General features: G+C 45.6%; 2 protein-coding genes across 2 annotated transcripts; one reads left to right on the plus strand and one right to left on the minus strand.

The window, feature by feature from the left end:
* Nucleotides 1-357: 357 nt before the first annotated feature.
* Nucleotides 358-3,819, plus strand: LOC125530524 (11-beta-hydroxysteroid dehydrogenase A). The gene is made up of 6 exons (XM_048694907.2): nt 358-693; nt 1,899-2,091; nt 2,480-2,565; nt 2,709-2,840; nt 2,998-3,162; nt 3,284-3,819. The coding sequence occupies exons 1-6, from the start codon at nt 496-498 to the stop codon at nt 3,563-3,565; spliced, it is 1,056 nt and encodes a 351-aa protein (XP_048550864.2). The 5' UTR covers nt 358-495; the 3' UTR covers nt 3,566-3,819.
* Nucleotides 3,820-4,059: 240 nt separating this feature from the next.
* LOC125530523 (protein ROOT HAIR DEFECTIVE 3 homolog 1-like) lies at nt 4,060-21,037 on the minus strand. Its single transcript, XM_087525510.1, has 22 exons — nt 20,695-21,037; nt 19,661-19,727; nt 19,443-19,545; nt 18,375-18,445; nt 18,173-18,236; nt 18,008-18,073; nt 17,836-17,883; nt 17,421-17,483; nt 17,285-17,341; nt 16,998-17,156; nt 9,728-9,796; nt 9,567-9,658; nt 8,758-8,836; nt 8,517-8,682; nt 7,651-7,775; nt 7,256-7,518; nt 7,082-7,178; nt 6,838-6,996; nt 6,645-6,749; nt 5,625-5,719; nt 5,439-5,535; nt 4,060-4,861 (listed from the first exon to the last, which is right to left on the minus strand). The coding sequence occupies exons 1-22, from the start codon at nt 20,867-20,869 to the stop codon at nt 4,517-4,519; spliced, it is 2,565 nt and encodes an 854-aa protein (XP_087381636.1). The 5' UTR covers nt 20,870-21,037; the 3' UTR covers nt 4,060-4,516.
* Nucleotides 21,038-22,069: the final 1,032 nt, after the last annotated feature.

The following is a 22,069-nucleotide window of genomic DNA, read 5'->3' on the forward strand; positions in this document are numbered from 1 at the left end:
AGTATTACTAGAAATTTTGAAGAGAACAACATGCACCAAGAACTTTAGTGCGGGAGTCCCAAAAGGCTGCTTCATACGGAGGAAAAATATTCCATCCCATTTCATATTAATTGCCGCGGGTTTAGTACTTAACTTTGTATTAAACCATCGATTTAATATGGGTGAGAGGGAGTATTTGTTTTTCACTCGCAGAGAAAAGAGTGTTTCTAAAAAAAACTAGATGGAAAAAATATATCTTAATACAACTAGTACTACATTTTCTTTTTGGGTTGAATACAACATTTCAATGGCCCTATAGCCCACCCACTCATCAATTCCCTCTCAACCCCTCAACTCCACACACGGGCACATAGGCGGCCGGAGCCATAAATAAATAGACACCGGCCACGAGCTCCCCATCTCCACCACCACCTGAGCTACAGCCATCCAACATCTTCTTCTCCGGCGGGCAGGGCATCAGAAAGGACAGCCGCCATTAGCGAAGCTTCGTTCGGCATGGCGAGGCAAGCCCTGACGAACGGGTTCCTCGGCGGCTTCATGTACGTGGGGCTGGCGCTGGTGCTCCTCGCATACCTCCCCGTCGCCTTCCTCTGCCGCCTCGTCTACAGGCTGCTGATCAGGCCCTTCGCCGCCGGCGAGGACCTCCGCGGCAAGGTCGTGCTCATCACCGGCGCCTCCTCCGGCATCGGCGAGGTCAGTAAAGCCTGCCTGCCTCCCCCTAGGCTCTTGTACAGTCGTTCCCGACTTCCCGTTGCGCAGGTCATTCATGGCTTGGGTTCCACCCATGCGGTAAGATCTTGACCCGTCCGTCAGTCTCTGACCATTCCCTGCATCTACATGCATGCGTACATATGTACGTACGCGGTAATAAACAGACTAGACTAGACCCGTACGTACGTGTTGGTTTGTGCTGGCCACCCTTTTACAGTTCTACTACTGAAACTATCTCGACCGAAAATTATACGTTAGTTGTTTCTGTTCCATTGCTGGCATACTCGTTGTCAGATTATCGGTTGGTTCAGCAGAATTGGGTTTTCTTTTTCCTTCTAAATTTTATTATAAAGTCTGGTCCTCCTTTTGTTGGTGTATATACATGCTTTGATTTGATGATGATAGCTCGTACAGACCTCGTTTTGGCCCCTCATTTAGATTCCATGTACACTCATGAGGAACGCTGATTAGCAGCAGGCGTCTGAAAATGTTGTTCAAACATCTCTCTTTTGAAACCTTGTGCCGTAGCTAAAATAGCGTTTATCTGTGGCGGCCTGGCCCACGGTTTCCATAATCCACTACCACGTGGGAACGTCTTCTCCAGCGGCTTTCTTCTTTTCGGTTAGCGACACTCAAAACCAGAAAAAAGAAGTAGCACACATAAATTGCGCAATATTTGGTAGTAGTAAAACGCAAACTGACTAGAAAACCCACTCATAGATAGAATAAATAGAGAAGAATTGTTATACGTGTGCAGAAGCTGCAGGAAGAATATAAGGAGAGGAGATACTACAGGAGTATATATATAGTACCACCTTGAAGGCCTTGAAAGCTTCCGGTAACTAGCGTAGTACCAGGAGTGTACAGTAGTACCAAGATGGCATCAATTGCTGATGCAGCGAGTAATTCCCTGGCCGGGCAGGGCAGCGCAGGATGGAATTGATTGAATTGAATTCTCACCGTCCACCCCATAAATCCTGGAGCATGGGCGCCAGTCCTGCCCGTCGCATCGGCCTCCTGGAAACCTGCGAGCACCGGCAGCTCTCGTGCACGCTGCCGCTGCATGTGGCTCCGCGGTCACCGCCCGGCCGGAGTAAATTATGAAGGAGAGCCTCAGTTATAAGGCGGTGGTCATGAATGAACTACAGTATTATTTACAGATTTTGGCTTGTGATTTGGATTTGCAGCACCTGGCGTACGAGTACGCGAGGAAAGGCGCGTGCGTGGCGCTGGTGGCCCGGACGGAGATCGCGCTGCGCGCCGTGGCCAAGACGGCGCGGGAGCTGGGCGCGCCGGACACGCTGGTGGTGCCGGCGGACATCACCGACGTGGACGAGGCCAAGCGGGCCGTCGAGGAGACCCTCGCCCACTTCGGCAAATGTAAGTGCTCTGTTAATCTCAGCGTGCGGTACCTGACACTGACAGCAAGCTCTCACTCAGATAGCGACGGAGTATGATTATATATACTCCTACGTGCATCATTATGGCTATTAGTTGAAGCAAATCACTTTCCGGAGCAGTGATGCATGTGAGGTTGTCCATGCCTAGTCCGGTTGATAGGAATGTACCCCAGCTACTTACGTACGGTTGTTTGCACCGATCAGGCGTTGAGTGAGTGAGTGAGTGCGTGGTCGTAGTCAGTTCAGCTTGCCGATTCAAGTCTCGCTGGATCATTTGGAGTTACTAGCTAGCAAAAAATGGCACTGCTCCAGTGAGTTTCAGCTGCTAATACTTCCTGTCTCGCTGGGTTCTGCATGAATGCACGCAGTGAATCACCTGGTGGCCAACGCGGGCGTGTGGTCCAGCTGCTTCTTCGAGGAGATCACCAACGTGTCCGCCTTCCAGAACGTCATGGTAAGCAACCTACTCACTTGAGAAACAAGCAACAGAAATCCACGATTAGTTTCCTCATTAGCTACTACCTTGTAAACAAGTTTATACCAAGTATAATCATGTTCTTAATTTCTCCACCATATGTACTACGTACGTGTACGCAGGATCTCAACTTCTGGGGCGCGGTGTACCCGACCTACTTCGCGCTGCCCTACCTGAAGGCCAGCCGCGGCAACATCGTGGTCACCGCCTCCGTGGCCGGCAGGGTCCCCGTGGCGCGGATGAGCTTCTACAACGTACGTAAACCCTTGTTTTTGATGTTGCTGATTTGAATTTAATCACCGCAATGAATTCGGGATCAGCAGCTCACCAAACATCTTTATCGATCGCTGCGTACGTGCCACGTTGAGAATTAACGCTCCGGTCGGTGGATGTACTCCATTGCATTTGCAGGCGAGCAAGGCCGCGGTGATCCGGTTCTACGAGACGCTGCGGGCGGAGCTGGGGCCGCACGTCCGCGTCACCATCCTCATGCCGGGCTACGTCGTCTCCAACCTCACCATGGGCAAGGGCGTGCAGAAGGACGGCAACGTCGGCTTCGACGAGGACGCCCGCGACGTACGCGCACACCCAACCATCTCCCTCCCTCCCTCGCTGAACCACCATTACATTCACGGCAGTTCCTCCGTCGATCGATAGGTTGGTTTCACTGATTGATTGATGACGGATGGGATTGCAGATAAACGTCGGGCCGCTGCCGGTGGGGAGGACGGAGACGCTGGCGGAGGTGGTGGTGGCGAGCGTGCGGCGGGGCGACAGCTACGTGACGTGGCCCGGGTGGTACTGGCCGTTCCACATGGTGATGTGCGCCGCGCCGGAGCTCGTCGACTGCTTCTCCAGGGCCTTCTACGTCTCCAAGTCCAGCGACAAGGACGGCGACGCGCTCAGCAAGAAGATCCTCATGGCCGTCGGCGGCGACAAGTTCTACCCCAAGAACATCCGCTCCTCCCAGCCCCAATAAGTCGATCATGACACAGAGCTAAGCCAGCCATGCACGCAGAAAACGTATGCTGGCTTGGTTTAGCACCAAAGTATAGCAGTGGTGTACTTGGGTCTTTCTTTTCTTCTCCTCTCTCGTTTTTTCTTCTTCTTTTCTTTCGGTGTGATGTGATGTGAGTCCATACGATGTGAGATCTGTTGTTGTATTGGTGGTACACGACACAGGCGGTGTTGCAAAGAGGGTGCTTCTAAATGACCGACTGTTGTTTGCTTGTACTGACGAAAAAGCATGAGGGAGACAGGTTGTGCGTGGACGACTGCTTCTCCCGGTCACCGTAATTTGTGTCTGTACAATGGTACGTACCTTCACGCGGATATCAGTGAAATGCGCCAACTATTACAGGGCACCACTGACAAGGAGCTTATCGCAAAACTTTCTACCCGGCGATCGCCAACTCGGCAGCTTACTGTGCTCTGCACTCTGCAGTAGGAGTATGCACACAGCTGACTGCTGACATGCCTTCCCAATTCCCTTGAGAAACCTGCTTCTCACAAGCATTAATTAACATATCAAGGTATATGTCATGAAAAAAGAATGGACATTTTCCTTCAAAAAAGAAAAAGAATTGACATCAGGACTACGGCAAAAAATACGGTTCAGAATCGTGTCACTGGAGCCTGGACATGTCCTACGTGTCAATAAGAGCGTCTAGATCACTAAAGTAGTGATCCAAATGCTCTTATATTTCTTTACAGGAGTAGCTTCCTCTATGCTTGTATATAGTTCTATACATGCTCATGAAAATGTCATATGGTGACAGCTGCTTGTCCACTCTACAGATTATAACTTTCCTTACAAAATTGCAAGAGAGAAAGGGTGCTACATTATTCTATCCGGGCATATACTCACCAAGACCGTTTGCTATATGCATTCAGTTGGGGTAAGAAGATGCTCAAACCCCCCCTCCCGGGATCACACTATGGAGTAACCACTGCTGGACTCGTTGTCAGGTGGTTTCTGCTCCTCTGCCACTTTGCGGGGCGACGCCTTGGGTGACGGCGGCGAGGAGTGTGACGGGGACGATACCGATCTGCGCACCGGGCTCGGCGGCGTGTGCAGCCTCCGCAGTTCACTCATCGAGCTTTTGGGGCTCAGGAGTAGCGGGGGTGGCGGTTGCTGCGCCTCCGGAGCTTCTGCGGCCGGAGGGCGGTGCTGCTGCCCTTGTTGTTGCGGCTGCTGCTGATCAGTTGCGACTTTGTTTAGAAGATTCTGCAGAGTGGGTAGTAGTTTTGCTGAAACAGATAGGATCCCAGGAACCTGCAGAGTAACATCAATTTAATTTATGTGTTCATCAAGATGAAGAGGGTTCAGTTCAATCTGTCACAAGCTTATTTCGGAATAAACAGAGTTAAAGCTAACTAATACTAGGTCTCTTCTGTCCTCCTAAAATGGGCTATTCAATGTTAGGAACAACTGATTTTAGGAGCATAGAAACCCATGCCTCGGAATTGACTTGTTCTATAAAGTACTGTAGCTCAATAGACAATGCAGTTCTCTGGTCTATAGGATTCCTGCACAGTACTCGTGCTTCCTCCACAATATGTTGCTTTCTGATGAAACATAACCAGGCATCAAAACATGTATGGTAAGTACAAAATTAGTTGACATTCTGTGCATTTTTTTCAACACACCTTCTGCACAGATGATTTCACGATAGCATTGTACTCCCTCCGTCCGGAAATACTTGTCGGAGAAATAAATGTATCTAGATGTATTTTAGTTCTAGATACATCCATTTCCATTCGTTTATGCGACAAGTAATTCCGGATGGAGGGAGTACAACAAGAAAAACACTACTACTCTGTTCCATTTTAACAAATGTTCAACATCTTACCATTCCATTTTGGAATTCTCTGCCAATATCTAGCTGCACTGCTAAAACTCTGACAAGTAAATAACCCACAAATAGCAAGAACACGTATATAGGATTCCTGCACAGCAGAACAAGAATGACAGCACACCATGTTAATAGTTTTTAGTTTGTGTAAGAAACCCCTGCGCATACTGTTGAGCTACGTACCTCAGAAGCATCATGATCTCATCAAAACCAAGAACTGCCATAGCAACCAGCGCCCAAGGAGGAGGCAGTCTGCCATTACCGCGCCTGTGAGCTTGCTGGAGTGAGATAAAAAAAGAGTTCAAGTCAAAGACAATACAATAAGAATCTATTTCACCCTCTAGAAAAAAGAAAGCATCATCAGAAAATAAAATCGAATCCACCACTACACAAAAAATGCACAATCATTAATAATCCAATTTATGGAGGGGAGCAATAAATTCTTCAAACTGAACAATTCTCTAATGCAACTATAGAGGTATTCTAAGGCCCTGTTTGGTTCATAAGTCCTAGGACTTTTTCTAGTCCTAACTAAAAAGTCCCTAGTCCCTAAAAAGTCCCTTGCCGTTTGTTTCCAGAGACTAAAAAGTCCCTAGTCCCTTCCTACAGGTTATTAAATGACCATGTTGCCCCTAGTATATAAAAAAATAACAATCAAACAACACCATGGGGTGGCGGGCCAATGGGTGCATGGAGGGGCATTGTTGGAGAAGTCCCAAAAAGTCCCAAAAAGACTCTCCTTGAGAGTCTTCTTCATTTAGTCTCAAATGCCTAATTTAGTCCCTAAAAAGTCCCTCCCGTTTGGTAAAAAAGTCTCTAAGAGGGACTTTTCTAGTCCCTACACAAAAAAGTCCCTGGAAACAAACACCCCCTAAAGCTCTTTACTTCTTAAATGCAAAGGCATCACACCTGCCATGGTTCCTGAAAAGAGTTGTTCTACAGAAATACTCCCTCCGTCCCAAATTAAGTGACTCAACTTTGTACTAGCTTTAGTACAAAGTTAGTACAAAGTTGAGTCACTTATTTTGGGACGGAGGGAGTAAATAATTTGCTAGCACAACATCTCTGAATATTAAATACACTAAAAGAGACCAAAACTATGTACTCCCTCCGTCCCATAATATAAGAACGTTTTTTACACTACATTAATGTCAAAAACGTTCTTATATTATGGGATGGAGGGAGTATTAAATAAATTCAAACCTGCGTTGATACTGCTTGTGTAATGGTGAACTCAGTTTCTGATTGGAACTGCTTCCACACTGACTTGCACTGAGCTGGCGTAATAAGCGTATGCTTTGGATGAACCTGTTTCAGTTGTTTGGTAAAGTGATGGATCCTCGGTATAAGCAATTCCACTTTTTGCTGCATGAATAACAAATAAACACTAAACTACCTCTTCCCAGCTAGTTGAAGCAAGCGGGTCACCAGAAGAAGCACTTGAACTCTTTGACGCAACAGAACCATCTAGAAGTGTGGAAATCAGAATGTTTTCAATCCTATCTGGCTTGTCATCCCAGCGAATGACGGCTAATACAGACAGAAGTTTGAGAGCCTGCAATGTAAGTGTAAGAGCACTTAACAATAAAACAAAGGGATATATTGTTTGTCATCATGTTAGAAAGGCGAGAATCCTGTACAGCAGATCGAGCCTCCTTTGCTATTGCACGGACATCTTCCTTTCCTGTCCAGGTCCTTGGCATTGAGTCCTTGTCATGACTAAACACCACTGTGAACCTGGCAATAACAAGGAACTTTATCAGAAGGTTATAATGTTAATTGGTACATGGAACAAGCAATAAGTATTTCTGTACCTTTCCTTCATATGCATCAAAATTTTGCTAGCTTCTTCTTTAGCCTTATTTTCCACAATGCTTTGACCATAATCCCTTAATTTTGACACCATTTCTTCTGAGAATTCGCTTCCCATTTCAAACCCAGAAAGAGCTTTAAAAACCTCTGGCAGGATGGCCTGTGTCTCACGTTTATAGAGGCTTTCTATTGATGCCCAAGTTGTTTGGCCGGCGGCATCAAAAAGAGATTCCACAGGTTCAACAAGTGCTTTTCTTAGTTTCTCCTGAAAGTATACATAACTTAAATTATGACCACGAGGTAACCAAAAGCTATGGCAAGTGCCAAAAATATGCAGAAGCGAAGTATGTGCTGAGAAACTAATAAAAAAAAACTTCTCTAGGTTTCCATACTTAACCTTAGCATGATTTGTTAGTTCTGTTAGCTTGCTTTCACGAACTGAAAGTGCATGGTCTTCAATATCACGCCGAACTTTCTCTAGGATTTTAGAGTAGTCCCAATCCGCCTGCTTGATTACAGAATCTAGAATATGAAGACTTGTCAGATTGCAGTTTCGGTTTGAAAGGGTTGGTATTCCAAAGAAACAGACAAAATTGCCTTCCCAAATTGCATATCTTACAGGCACATGAAGTAGATAGGACAGACCCAGTGCATAGAAGCTCCCACACAAGGTGGGGTCTGGGGAGGGATTATAGGAACCTAGTCTTACCCCTACAAAGTGCAATGCAGAGAGGCTGGTTCAAACCCAGGACCTCTTGGCACAAGTGGGGAGGACTTCCCCACTGTGCCAGGCCTGCCCTCAGGCACATGAAGTAGATACAGGGATAAAAATGCAATACCAGAACAATAAGGTACACTGGCTCTAGACAAACCCAATGTACTTGGACTTCAAACATCACACTACTTCAATACAGGGAGCATATGATGGCTTGAAAGTTAGATTTATGGGAATCTCAGGATTGCTGGGAATCCTAACCGCAGAAATGAGATAGCAATAAGAATGTGGTGGGAATATCAGATACCTTCCTATTTCAAAGGGAATGCAAAACTCCTAAATCCCAGAAACTTGTTCCTCCCGTAATCTAATATTGCTAACTACTCTAGGTTCTTGTGTCAAACTCAGGAACCTTATTGGATTACCCTCTGATTCCAGGGAAGCCAACTGACATTCTAGTTACCAATCCCCATCAGTGTAGTCCTTGAATAAATTCTACATCATTGGGAAAATAATATTTATACAAATTATCAAGCGTGCAAATTTACCTGCACACCCTTGATTAAATTCACTGAGAGAGGATTCAGTAGTTTCTCGAACAGATGCTGCGAAACCTTTTCCACTCTCAAGAGATTGATTAAGGCCGGTTTTAAATTTTTCAAGAGCCTTAGTACGTAGATGACTCAAATTTTTCTGGAATGCAGGCTGGACAAGCTGCAAAGAATATGGGACAAAATAAGTGAAATGAAGGGGAAGGCGTAACAATGCCTATGTACAATAGCACCTTACATTCAGTATTCTAGATTCCAGCAGTTGCCGTTTGGACTTCCTAACAGCTTCATCAAAATAGACAGCTTCTTTGTCATACCTGACAAATAATGATGCACCTTAGTTTTATTCGTCAACATTAGTTTCCGTTTTTTTAAGAGAAAAATCAACATCAGTTTCCTGTTATCACAAAATATAGGGAATTCACAAAGGCCAATAGACAGTCAAATAACAACTTCAAGATTCAATGCCAGTACTTCAGTGATTGGATCACAGAGACGAGAAAGACACCAGCAATTTTATATGCAATTTAAAAAAATAAGGAGGCAGAGTAAGAAATGTATATTCTGTAATAAATCTTGAAACAGTAGATCACCAATTTTTTCAGTGTTCAGTACCAAAGTATATGCCCTAAATAGTGATAAAGTGTCTCATTCTTGCGACATTGTATGGTTCGGTGGTAGAGTTTTTAGATCTAGTAGAGATGAATTGTTGCTTCAGGGGTGGTTGCTTTGATTCAGAAAATGTTGTATTTTTCTCTGTTTTCTGAGCAAAACTCTGTCTTGTCAGTTGAATGAAATGAAAGGGGCCCCTTAACTAAAAAAACAGAGGCAATCAGGCAAACCAATATTATCTCTTATATAAATATCCCAGTACTCACATTCAAGAGTGCTGGAAATTTTAGAGATTTTCTTTGCGAAGTACAACATGTTTATCAATCTACTGGTAGATGCATAGAACATACAAGTGAACTTTGTGCGGTCGCAAGGACCGAGAATCATGTTGAACAAACTACCAGGATGAACAACTAAAATAACACGCAGGCTTACTCTTCCATGTGGACCTCCACAATAGATCCAAGTTTTTTCCCAAAACTGAGTACTGAACCAGCCTGTACATCATTCTCCAAATCTAGCCATTCCTAAAGATCACAAACATATTAGTGAAAGCAAAACATCCATGAGTATTAAATGATAAGTGAAGTTCTTACAGCATCCGAGGTTAGGCAGCCAAACCTCTCATTTGCAATTTCATCACAGCGAACAGTAGCAACCATTACCTTGCATGATGAAGCAAATGGAATAAATCAACAAGTAGCAAGTTTGGGTCGTTTCTTCTGTTGGTGGTGCTACACCTCAGCATAACATGTAGGTTCGTAATCACAGCAAACAATTATAACTGATGATGTTTGACATGTTCCGTTTCAACTGTTGACAAATACCTAGTCTGCCGCTGAATGAGTCCTACTCCTGTTCTATGGGGTCTGCAAGGCATCTATCTATCCATGCACCAACGTGCTCACACAACTAGCGCATGTAATTCTCTCTCCCTACACAAAATATGACTATCATGGTACCAGATTAATCCCAGATCCTGCCACGGCTCCCAAGTAGGGCCCTTCGCGGCCACAGCCATCTCTGCCCTTTCACGCCCTGCAACCCACCTCCTTCCCGCTGCTCTTCTCCCTCTCTCCTTCCAGTTTCGCGGCATGAACAGGTCATCACCGTCGTGCTCGACCTCTACACTAGGCCATACTCCACATGGAAAGAAGCTCATGGAGCTCCTCGTATCCAGCTACAACGTCGGCGATCACATCGACACCGATGCGGAGCTGCAGCTCGCCGACAACATATGTGATGAGGACATCCCTACCACTGTTACACCCACAACCCCTGCCACTCACATGTTCAACTTAGAGCAAGACAAAGATGAGTCACTAGAGCTCGCGCACACCAATTAAATTATCAGGTACTTCCATTTCTCGGAACTAATTGTAATGTTCACGAGAATATGATACTGCCTAAATTACATATGTTTGTATTGCTCAGGAATGAAGGGACTAGCATGGATAATGGGATGAGCATTAGAGCATGATCAAGCATAGAGATGAAGGAGAGTGCTTGGGGAAAGACAATGAAGCCTCAAGTGGAGATTTAAGAACTAGGAAGCTACCATGATGACACATGAAAACATGGATGAGATATACAAGATGAGACTTCATATTTTCATTCATAGCTGATATAAGGGATCGAGGACAGGGCACACCATACATTCCAGGCTGGTGCAGCTGGTCGAGCACCGAGGATGCCAAGAGCATCACAAAGGGAGCGTCGTGTCAAATGGCATGTGCCATGCCTGAACCATGCCAGCCCAGGGGCAAGGACCTGCTTTCTATGGAGATGGATCGGGGCACCAAATCCACTGTGGATGATGGAGCGCTTGCGCTCAGTTTGACGAGGGTAGGCTTGGCAAGCCATAGGAATTGTGCCCGCCATGGCTTGGCATGGGTGTGGAGGAAACACCATGTGTGCCAGATGACGGGAAGCCAGCAGCCAACAAGCCACATATAGAGAGCAACGCCAACTTGGACGTCAACCTGTTGGAGGAGCATGTTCTACACGTCGACGAAAGAAATCTTCGTTGTCTTTGTCTGGATGATCTTCTCCACCATCTGATGACGTTGATGCTGGTCACAGATGAGAACAAGGACGAGGAATTGAAGATTGATGTGCCGACGTCGTGCCGTGTGTCGGCGATGGACTTGAGGTGAGCGCAATAGTCCTTGGTGCCTTGCACATGCTGGTACAACTTTGACGTTAGATGAAGCACACTGGTGCGCTTGTTGTTAAGGAAGACGGACTCAACTACAACCCATGTCTGGCGCGTGGACTTGGGAGTGTCCATGACCATGGTAACCAACTCTGCAGAGATGGTGACGTAGATCCAAGACCTGCGGATGAGATTGACAAGCCACTACTTGTTTTTGCCGGGCTTTGCATCCGCGTCAATATGAAGGCTGACGTTGTAGCTTGAGATGAGGAGCTCCATGAGCCCCTTTCATGTGGAGTAGTTGTGGAGACAGACAGAGAGAGGGAGAGAGAGAAAGGGAGGGAGGGAGGAAGAGAGGGAGAGGATTACATGCACTAGATCCTAGCATTGCATGAGAGAGAGACAGAGGGAGGATTGCATGCACTGATCCTAGCATTGCATGAGCATGTTTGTGTTTTATATTTATGATGCCTTTTGGTTTTCTGTATTTGGCATTTGGCCTCCCTTCTGTACTTGTATATATGACGACTTTGGCCTTCAGATAATACTAAGTTGCTATTCCTAACATGGTATCAGAGCCCTAGATTTTTTTCTCGCACGCGCAACTCGTGCTCCTCTGATCCAATTTCTCGTGGCGGCCGTCGCGCTTGTATATATTGCTGCTGTTTGCTATACCCATGTTCTTGATCTGCTATGTGTTCGTCCACGTCAGGACGCCATCAATCGTTGGCCGCCGCCACCTTGATTCATCTGCCTTAGTCCAGATTGAGTCACCAAACCAATTCCATCTCCTCCGGGTGCAGACTGTCGACCGCGTCCACCCGATTCCGCCCAAGATTGGCCGCCGGTTCCCGCTGTCGTCCGCCGGTACGCCCAGGTTGCCATCCATGTTCGTCCGTTTCCGCCCAAGATCGGCCACCGGTTCCCATGCTATATCGGCCGCTGACTGCCGATTCCCGTGCTCGATCGGCCGCTGGCCACTAGATCAATGTCACGCGCGTGCTTTGACTGCAGGGACGTGAATCGATCCACCTATGCATGTCTGTGTGCATGCGCGCTCCCTGCACGGCCCGCTCTACTTTGGGCTGCGAGCGGCCGGGCTACTCTGCCAGGTAGCCTGATTCGTTATGCTGCGGCTTGAGTTCTGTTGTCTAAAAGAAGAGTAAAAAAAAGGTACAATGCTTTCGCAAGGTACGCGTCTCCCACGTTGCCCGATGTTTTTCGATGGCATTCCGTACATTGATCCTGTCTCGCACATGCGCTCGGTGCTTGGTGCTCGTCAGCTTGGAGGTGGTGGTTGTCGCTCTACTTCGACACCTTTTGCGAGTTCCATCGGTGCTGCTGGCCGCTCTACAACAACTCCTTCAGTAGTTGCACCGCCTCCTTTAGCCGCTTCTCTGCATGGCAATAGTCGTTCTACATCGATTCTCTTGGCTTCTTCTGTCGTCTATGTTGGTCGTTCTTCATCGAGTCTTCTCACTGACTTCCGCACCTGGTGATTGTAGCCCTACGCCAACTCCCTTAACGAGTTCTACACCCGGTGGTGACCACACCATGTCGACTTCCGTCGTGGCTTCTACCCACAGTTGTAGCCGCTCCACGTCGACTCATTCTATGTCGACTCACCACACAGCCTCCACGGGTGATGGCAACCGCTCTTCGTCAGCAGGTGGTTCTACCTCGACCTCTAACATTGTGTCACTGCCTGCGCATGAGATTGCGCAACTCCAATGACTTTTTGCTACTTGGGATTCTTCACCAAGAGGTTCTATAGGTTCGGCGCCTGAGTTTTGCATTGAGAGACCACCTTCTACTCATTCAGGCACATCCTCATTCAGTGGCGGAGACAGGCCCTAGGCAGCCGGGGCCGCTGCCTGGGGCATGAGATGTATTTCCTTTGAATACTGTAGCACTACTGTAGCTACAGTTCTACAGTGCCCTAAAGGCTGCCTGGGGCGTTGAGTTTTCCTGCCGCCGCTACTGTCCGCATTGATTCTTGATACTGGAGTGTCTTTTCATATGACTTATGATTCTTCGACTTTGACCTCCATTCGACCTATTGAGTCTCCTATTAGTGTTTTTACTATTGATGGTACTCCCCTCCCTGTCGCTAGTCGAGGCACTCTTAGCACATCCACCTTTCATGTTCCCTCTGTTGCTCATGTTCCTCAACATAGCATGCAACTCTTTTCAGGTAGTCAGATTGTTGACTCTCGTTGTAGCGTCAATCCCGACTTTGGTTCATGTTCTGTTCAGGATCATCGCACAGGCGCTCTGCTTGGTGCTGGCCCCGACGCCGTGATGGTCTCTCGGAGCTTGACTGACTTCGTCTTCCCTCTGATGTCGCCGCTGCCGGTCTCCCGGCCCTGTTGCTGCATCTGCTAGCTCTTTTCAGTAGTGAAATCATCGCCTTGGCCATTTATGTGATTCTCATCTCTCGTCTTTAGTTCATCGTGGTGTTCTGGGACTTGTATGCGGTAACGCTTCGTTGGATTGTCTGGGTTGTAGGCTTGGTAAGCAGATTCAGCTACCCTATCCTCATAGCGAGTCAGTGTCCGAGCATACTTTTGATCTTGTTCACTCAGATGTTTAGGGTCCGGCTCCCTTTATAGGCGATTTTACTCGCTACACTTGGATCTATTTCATGTCTTCTCGTAGTAAGGTCTTATCTATATACAAAAAAATGATGCCATGGTTCATACCCAGTTCTCCACTCCTATATTCGTGTTTTTCGCGCAGATTCTGCTGGTGAGTATATCTCTCGTGCATTGCGAGGATTTCTTGTTGAACAGGGTACCCTTCCCCAGTTCTCTTGTCCTGGTGCTCATGCTCAAAATGGTGTGGCTGAACGCAAGCACCATCATCTTCTTGAGACGGCGCGTGCAATGATGATCACTACCTCTCATCTGTCTCACTTTTGGGATGAGGCTATACCCACTTTCACTTGTTTCATCAACATCCAGCCATCTGCTGCTTTGCAGAGTGGTATTTCTTTTGAACGGCTTTTTGACCGTTCTCCTGATTATTCGGTGCTTCGTTTGTTTGGTTGTGTTTGCTATGTTCTTCCACCACGTGAACGCACAAAAATGACTGCTCAGTCTGTTGAGTGTGTCTATCTAGGATACAACGATGATCATAAGGGTTATCGGTGTTGGGATCCCGTTGGTCGACGGATGCATATTTCCCGGGATGTGACCTTTGATGAGTCTCGTCTTTTTTACCCGCATCCATCCTCCTCGACCTTTTCTGTGGAGGACATCTCTTTTATCACATTTCCCGATACACCTCCCTATGTGCCCCATATTCCTACCCCTGCTGTTGTAGATATGGCGCCGTCCTCTCCCACAGTTTCTTCTCCTCCCTTGTCGCATGACTCTCCACCTTCATCCCCGACACCTTCCCTGTCTTCACCTTCATCAACAATGCCTTCCTCGTCAGCACCGATGTCTTCCCCGTCTTCATCTCCAGTGATTCCTAATCGTCCATCTTTTCCTTTCCATTACACTCGTCGTCCACGTGTTGCGGATGCGTCCACTGATGCGCCATCTACTTCCGGTGTGCCCTCTTCCTCTTCTCAGCCGACTTATGGTCTTCGGACTCGGCCTTGTCCTCATCCTGACTTGAGCCTACCTCTTATCGCGATGTTGTTGTTCATCTTGAATGGCAGTTTGCGATGGCAGAGGATATTGCTGCACTTGAGCGCCACTGGAACGTGGGATCTGGCTTCTCTTCTTCCCAGTGTTCGTCCCATCACTTGTAAGTGGGTCTATAAGATTAAGACTCGCTTTGATGGTTCTCTTTAGCGTTATAAAGCTCCTCCTTGGCTCGTGGCTATCAGCAGAAGCATGGTCGTGATTATGATGAGACATTTGCTCCTATGGCCCATATGACCACTGTTCACACACTTCTCGTCGTGGCTTCTGTTTGCCATTGGTCTGTGTCTCAGCTTGATGTTAGGAATGCCTTTCTTAATGGTGAGTAGCGTGAGGAGGTTTATATGTAGCCACCACCTGGGCATTCTGTTCCTGATGGCATGGTTTTTCATCTTCGTCGCTCTCTCTATGGTCTTAAGCAAGCCCCCCCGCGCTTGGTTTGAGCGTTTTGCCTATGTGGTGACTGCAGCTGGTTTTTCTCCTCGTGCTCATGATCCAGCGCTGTTTGTCCACCTTTCTGCTCGTGGTCGCACTCTTCATCTTCTATATGTTGATGACATGATCATCACTGTCGATGGTCTTCAGTACATTGCCTTTGTCAAGGCCCGTCTCAGTGAGCGGTTTCTTATGTCTGATCTTGGTCCTCTTCTTTACTTTCTTGGGATTGAGGTTTCCTTCACCTCTGATGGCTTTTTATTTCCAGAGAAAAGAATATCCAAGATCTTCTTGCTCGTGCGGCTCTTAGTGATGAGCGCACTGTTGCGACTCCTATGGAGCTTAATGTTCACCTTCATGCTTCTGATGGTGAGCCCTTGTCTGATTCGACTCGTTATCGCCATCTTGTTGGGAGTCTTTTCTATCTCGCCGTCACTCGTCCGGATATCTCTTATCATGTCCATATGTCAGTTTGTTTCTTCTCCCACTTCGGTTCACTATAGTCACCTTCTTCATAATCTACGATATCTTCGTGGCATGATCTCTCACCGTCTATTCTTTCCTCGTTCCGGCTCGTTACAGCTCCAGGCCTATTCAGATGCTACCTGGGCTAGTGATCCTTCGAATCATTCACTTTCTGCTTACTATGTCTTTGGTGGTTCTCTCATTGTCTGGAAGACGAAGAAACAAACTGGAGTTTCCCGTTCTAGTGCAGAGGCTGAGTTGCGAGCTATGGCTCTTCTCACGGCGGAGGTGACTTGGTTACATTTTGGTATTTCTGTTACAAGACCTACAACACTCTTGTCAAACAGTACAGGTGCTATCAGTATTGCGCAGGACCCTGTGAAGCATGAGCTTACCAAGCATATTGGGGTTGATGCTTTCTTTGTGCGCGTTGGTGTGCAGGACCATGTTATTGCTCTGCAATATGTGCCTTCCAAGTTACAGCTAGCGAACTTCTTCACGAAGGCCCAGATTAGAGCGCAACATGGGCTTTACCTCTCCAAACTCAGTGTCGTGGATCCACCATGAGTTTGAGGGGGGGGGGGGGGGGGGGGTAGAGTTATATTTATGATGCCTTTTGGTTTTCTGTATTTGGCCTTTGGCCTCCCTTTTGTACTTGTATATACGATGGTTTTGGCCTCCAAATAATACTAAGTTGCTATTCCTAACAGTTTGTACATGTATAGGACATGATCTGCATCCATATTCCATAGATAGATAACATGCATATCCTATGGAATAAGGGTAGGGCTCATTCAGCCGCAGACTAGGTATTGTCTAGCAATTTTGTGTTAGATTTAAGATAATTGGCAAGATAAGCACTTCTTTAAGGAATAGCAAAAATGTTTGAAAATATTGTATCGACAGGCATTAAGTAGGCTCAGGAACAATGCACTCCCATTTCATGTCGTCTCTTTTCCAGAATTGTTTTGGCTGTTGATTAAAAATCAGAGGACGAGTTCTTTTACATAAAAAAAACAGGCTTTAGAGGATTGGTGTAGATGGATACTGTGGATTTTCTTATGTATGATGCATTTGATGCATACACCAACATTATGGAACTTAAAGTAACTCCTTTATGACTCATGTAATACCGATCCAGTGTACATCAAATTGTACCTTATGAGCAGGAAGATCAAGATCCTTGTTCTCTCGGATAATTTTCCAAATCTGCTGTGAACTAAACAAAAAACCTGAAGCAGGAACAACTCCTCTCCTATCACCTGCAAGACCTCCTGGTGCAATTGAATTTGCAAATCTCTGCCTAAGTTGTTGAACCTGGTCGAGATAAAAGTAAAGCGCTTGAAAAATAATATATTTAGATTCTCTTTTTATTTGGAAAATAATGTTGTACATTTATGTAGAAACAACTTAAGACGACAAGTTTCAAGTAATTGTTGAAGTACCTGCTCTCTGAATTGTTCTTCTTTTTCTTCAAAACTGGGCAATGCAGTGACTTGGACCTTCATATTTACAAAAGGTGTTATAATCAGTATAGTCTATAAGTCAATCAAGATTGTATAGCAGAATCAGAAAGCCCACATTGAAAAATTCACTGAGAGGGGTATCCTTGTGTGCCTCTGGCTTAGGAACCGAGTTCCATATCTGATCAAATCAGTCACAAAATTAGAACCAGGGAATGGGAATAAACTACTCCCACTGTTCACCAATATAAGATGTTTTAGATTTTTCAATATGAACTACATACGGACTGAAATGAGTGAACAAACACACTAAAACTTGTCTATATACATCCGATTCAGAAAAAAGTTAGAACATCTTATATTTGTGAACAAAGGGACTCCCTCCGTTCACTATTATAAGATGTTCTAACTTTAGTGTGTTTGTTCACTCATTTCAGTAAGTATGTAGTCCATGTTAAAATATTCAAAACATCTTATAATAGTGAGCAGAAGGAAAAGTAAACAATCATGGAACAAGAGTAGGATACCAGCACCTTTTGAATATCCTCCCTTAGAACTGGTTCTAGATGTTCAAGTGGAGTCTACATGAAAATAATGATGTGTCTGAGATTCGCCCAAATAAATGGAGCAAAGATTATATTTCTGATAATAAAAAGAATTTAGTAAATATATTCAAAATAGGAAGATAACAAAGGAGAAGCAAACCCTTGTTTTATCGCGTATAACAAATAATAGTGTTGTCTTCCTGGGACTGAACAAACGCATCATGACCTACATACCAAGTTGTCCGAAAGTTACAAGTAAATCAGGACATATATCCCCATTGCTATTAAGGGTATACCTAAAAGAACAGAGATTGCACCTTGGTACCTGAAATACTGTCTTTAGAAGAGGTTTATTAGCAGCTTGCTCCCGACCAATATCATGGCACCACCTAGAAGAATACATGCAGTTAAAATATAAGGACTTGAGTGTATGGACAAAATCTCAATCTATAAGCATAAGGGGAGGGGTAGTTATCTTGACATCGAAAAATTGGAGCAGCATCCTGTTATCACAGAGAATGACTCACATGTTAATCAGAACTATGTCTGAAATCGCAAGAGCAAATAATGAACTTTGCTTCTCAAATGCCGTATCATCCTAAAATGAGGCAAAAGCACAGATCATCAGAAAAGAAGTGTCCCCAGTAAGCTCCTTACAGCAGTATGTCTAATAAGCCTCTACCATAATTCCATATGACATGACCAAGTCGCTTTAACTCATGCAAAATCACCTTTTGAACATAGTACTAATCAAACATGATACTCCCCCAGTCCCATAATATAAGATGTTATTACAACCGATATACTCACATATTGGCTGTGACAACATCTTATACTACGAGACGGAGGGAGTAGTTTCTATTTTTGTTCTTTTGAGGATCAATCACGTTTATATTTGTTACTTGAAGACAGGAAAGCCAAATCAGTTGAGAATGCAATGCTCTTGCTTTGCTCAAGCACTATTTGAGAACTAAAATTCGCATTCTATTAAGAAATGATACCATACACAGGAGGAAAATACTCCCAATTATGTGAAGCTTCGGTCAGCACACTAACTGTGTCTGATGCCTGGATTGTATGTAAATTAGGTAAATTATCGCAAAAGACAAATGGAAACAATCTGTTGATATCAGGTATCATTTCATAAATTCGTCCCATTCCATGCTTTAAGGTCCAAGTTTTTCTGGTCAGGGCACTAAATACTCACAGAATGACAGAAAAAAAGAAGGGCAGCCCGGTGCATGTAGCCCCCGCTTGCGCAGGGTCCGGGGAAGGGTCCGACCACTTTAGGCCTATAGTACGCAGCCTTTACCTACATTTCTGCAAGAGGCTATTTCCAGGGCTCGAACCCGTGGCCTCATGGTCACAAGGCAACAGCTTTACCGCTGCGCCAATGACAGAAAGAAAGAGAAAATGCAGTGTCTTTATTTCCAATCTTCTAGGTCTAATTGACAGTTTGGTGATTGTTATGTCAAACTGTACCAGTAACTATTCTAGTTACCAAGTCCATAACCTTCCAGTATCTCTCTAATGTTGCACTTTGCTACTCGAAAAGTCAAAAGAACAAGGAAATTAAACTGTGCAAGTAAGCATACCTCTCCTCTTTCTCTTCCATCAGTACCTTCCAAATCCATTACAACAGTACAGGGCTCAACACCAACACAGCGTGCTATCCAGATGCCTTTGGTAGTTTGGCTCCTAGAGACAGAAATATACTATCAAATCTAAGAGTGTACTACATTTGAACGCACAAATTCATGATAAGATAAATGAAAAAAATGAAAGAAAGATAGGTAAAGAAAATTGAGTATACCTTCCCCTGAACGCATCCATCTCCCTAAAATTAGTCCCAAAGAGTAGGTTCAACAAGGTACTCTTTCCTGCTCAAAGTAAAGTATGATTAATATTATGCCAACTAAATTTTGAAGTGCGTACTGTCAATTTGTGATAAAGGGAAGGAAGTCCACACTCACAGATATCATCCAAGAATACATGTTTAAGTTCAGTATTAGACTATCAGTCAAATGATGAAAATAAGCATTTTACAGCTAATATCAGAGAAGACAAACAAATAACCCCCAAGAAAAAGGATGTACAGTGCATTTATAATTGATTGTTCATCAGTGGACTCTGATTCTTAGATGTCATTCATGTCAGCAAGTGAAGGGCTTCAAAATAGATATGACCCTAGCTACTTTTACAATATACACATGTCACCCAGTTGGGGTTGCAAGGCTCAGTGGAAAAGAGTAAACCATGGTGGCTTACAAGTACTATGGCGCTATTGTCACCATAGCTTTGTAGAAATGGCAATGTCACGCACGAGCAATGCAGATTCCCCTCAATGTACATACACCGAAGCAAACAAGCAATGATGCACCGGTCCCCATGCAGCCACTACGAAATTACCCTCTAAACTGGCAAAGCTTATACTGGCAGTCTGAGTTTGGAATGATATGTATGATATAACATGTTACTATTTTGCAACCCAAACATACTGAGCCCCGTCATTATTCATCGGGCATCGGCGGAGCGTCAATAATCCATCCGAAGACGAGGGCACGCCCTGAAACAACGGGAACATGCTGCCGTTCTATCGGACAAACCGCATCATGCATGGATAGCGGTTGACCTATTCGATCGACAAAATGGGCGTCCCCGACCACCCGCACCAATTAATGCTCCAGAAACAGCACGAAACAAATCGGCGGCGGTGCGGATGCCCAGCGAAATTCACGAGCATTTGATCAAACAGGTGGCCAGCGCCGCGCATGGGACGGGAGCACGCCGGCCATACGATCGAGCCAACGCGACGGGCGTTCGCGCGCAGTGTACGTGCGTGCTTACCGCTGCTCTGGGGGCCCATGATGGCGACGACGGCGTAGGAGAGCCCGCAGCCGGCGACGCCCGCGTACGTCATGAACCGCTCCGCCGACTCGCCCGCGAACTCGCCCTCGCCGTCGATCAGCTGCACCGCCTGCGCCCCGGCCGCAGCCGCGGCCGCCGCGTCCACCTCCGCCATCTCCGGTAGATCCAACGCGCGCCGGTAGGGTTCGTGGGGTGGTGGGGAGGGGACGGAGGCGATCGATGACGGACTGACGCGGTCGCTGGCTCGCTCCGTCCGCCCCGCGCCGCGCCTCGCTTTCTCTCCGGCCTCTCGCCTTTCGCGGGCCACGACACGATTCGAGTGGCCTCCGCTGATTCTTTTGCATATATACCACGCCCCGTTATCTTTTTTCCTTTTTGAACCCTGAAAAAAATTCTTGTTTACATTTTAATTCTTGTTAGATTGCGCATAATTGCATATGGAGTAGATTTTTGTTCTAAAATACGCCCAAACATGCGTATCATTACTCTTATAAAAGATGCGGACACTTACCGTTCGTCGTTTGTAACAATGTTCCTTAGTTTTTTCTGGAGTGCATGCGTATGAGCTCGACTCTAGGTTTTGGCTGGGTTCGTTTGTTTTGGGTAGGCCCTTGGGTGTAATTGTACGAGTGGGCGTGCTCGTGCGCCGTGATCGACCCCACAACTAACTTCCTTACCCAGCGCTTCGCGGCTGCATAAAACGGCGCCATCCGGATGCCCGATAACCCTAATTTCTTTTCCCATTTCTCTCACCCAATCCCTTCTCCCATCCCGTCTCAATCTTTTCTTCGCACGCGGCGGCTGGCGCAGGTCTACGTTTAACACAAACTTGCTTTTCAGAGTGTCAAAAGACTACGGTTAACACAAACTTGCTTTTCTCTCACAACCCGGTAGATTGACCGTCTGTTATGATTGTATATGCCAAAACCAAGTTTCACAAGATTAAAAAATATATACACAAATTTTGGAGTTGTTCCTATTTTTCAAAATGCAAATTAGCATGACAAAAAGTAACTTGTACTACAACTCGTACTTTATCATATCACACTGCTTTGAAGAAACAAGTGCAAGCCCTAAAAACTACACAAAAACATCTTAAATTATATGCAACCAACATTTTTTTATCATATCACATTGCTTTGAAGAAACAAGTGCGATTAAAGGAAAGTTGTTTCTACACAGGCAAATTTATAAAGCAATTCTTCTTTTCTCACATGGCAAAGTCATATCATGTTTGTTTTTCTAATCATGGCCGATTCGTTTTTTCTTAATGTCCACATGGAAATTTAAGAATTTTCAAACTTGTCACATGGCAACATTTGAAAATGTTCACATGGCAAAAAAGTCATGATTA

The sequence above is a fragment of the Triticum urartu genome, chromosome 5A (assembly GCF_056163025.1).
Source record: "Triticum urartu cultivar PI428250 chromosome 5A, HENAU_Tu73, whole genome shotgun sequence".
Classification (NCBI taxonomy): Eukaryota; Viridiplantae; Streptophyta; class Magnoliopsida; order Poales; family Poaceae; genus Triticum; species Triticum urartu.

Excerpts from the sequence above, each read along its gene's own strand:
- LOC125530524 (XM_048694907.2), top strand. The coding sequence starts at position 496 with ATGGCGAGGCAAGCCCTGACGAACGGGTTCCTCGGCGGCTTCATGTAC. Across the intron at positions 2,092-2,479 it reads CCTCGCCCACTTCGGCAAAT|TGAATCACCTGGTGGCCAAC; the intron begins GTAAGTGCTCTG and ends GAATGCACGCAG. Across the intron at positions 2,841-2,997 it reads CGCGGATGAGCTTCTACAAC|GCGAGCAAGGCCGCGGTGAT; the intron begins GTACGTAAACCC and ends TTGCATTTGCAG.
- LOC125530523 (XM_087525510.1), bottom strand. The coding sequence starts at position 20,869 with ATGGCGGAGGTGGACGCGGCGGCCGCGGCTGCGGCCGGGGCGCAGGCG. Across the intron at positions 8,837-9,566 it reads GTGGAGGTCCACATGGAAGA|GTATGACAAAGAAGCTGTCT; the intron begins GTAAGCCTGCGT and ends ATTATTTGTCAG. Across the intron at positions 6,750-6,837 it reads CTTCAACTAGCTGGGAAGAG|GTTCATCCAAAGCATACGCT; the intron begins GTAGTTTAGTGT and ends CAACTGAAACAG.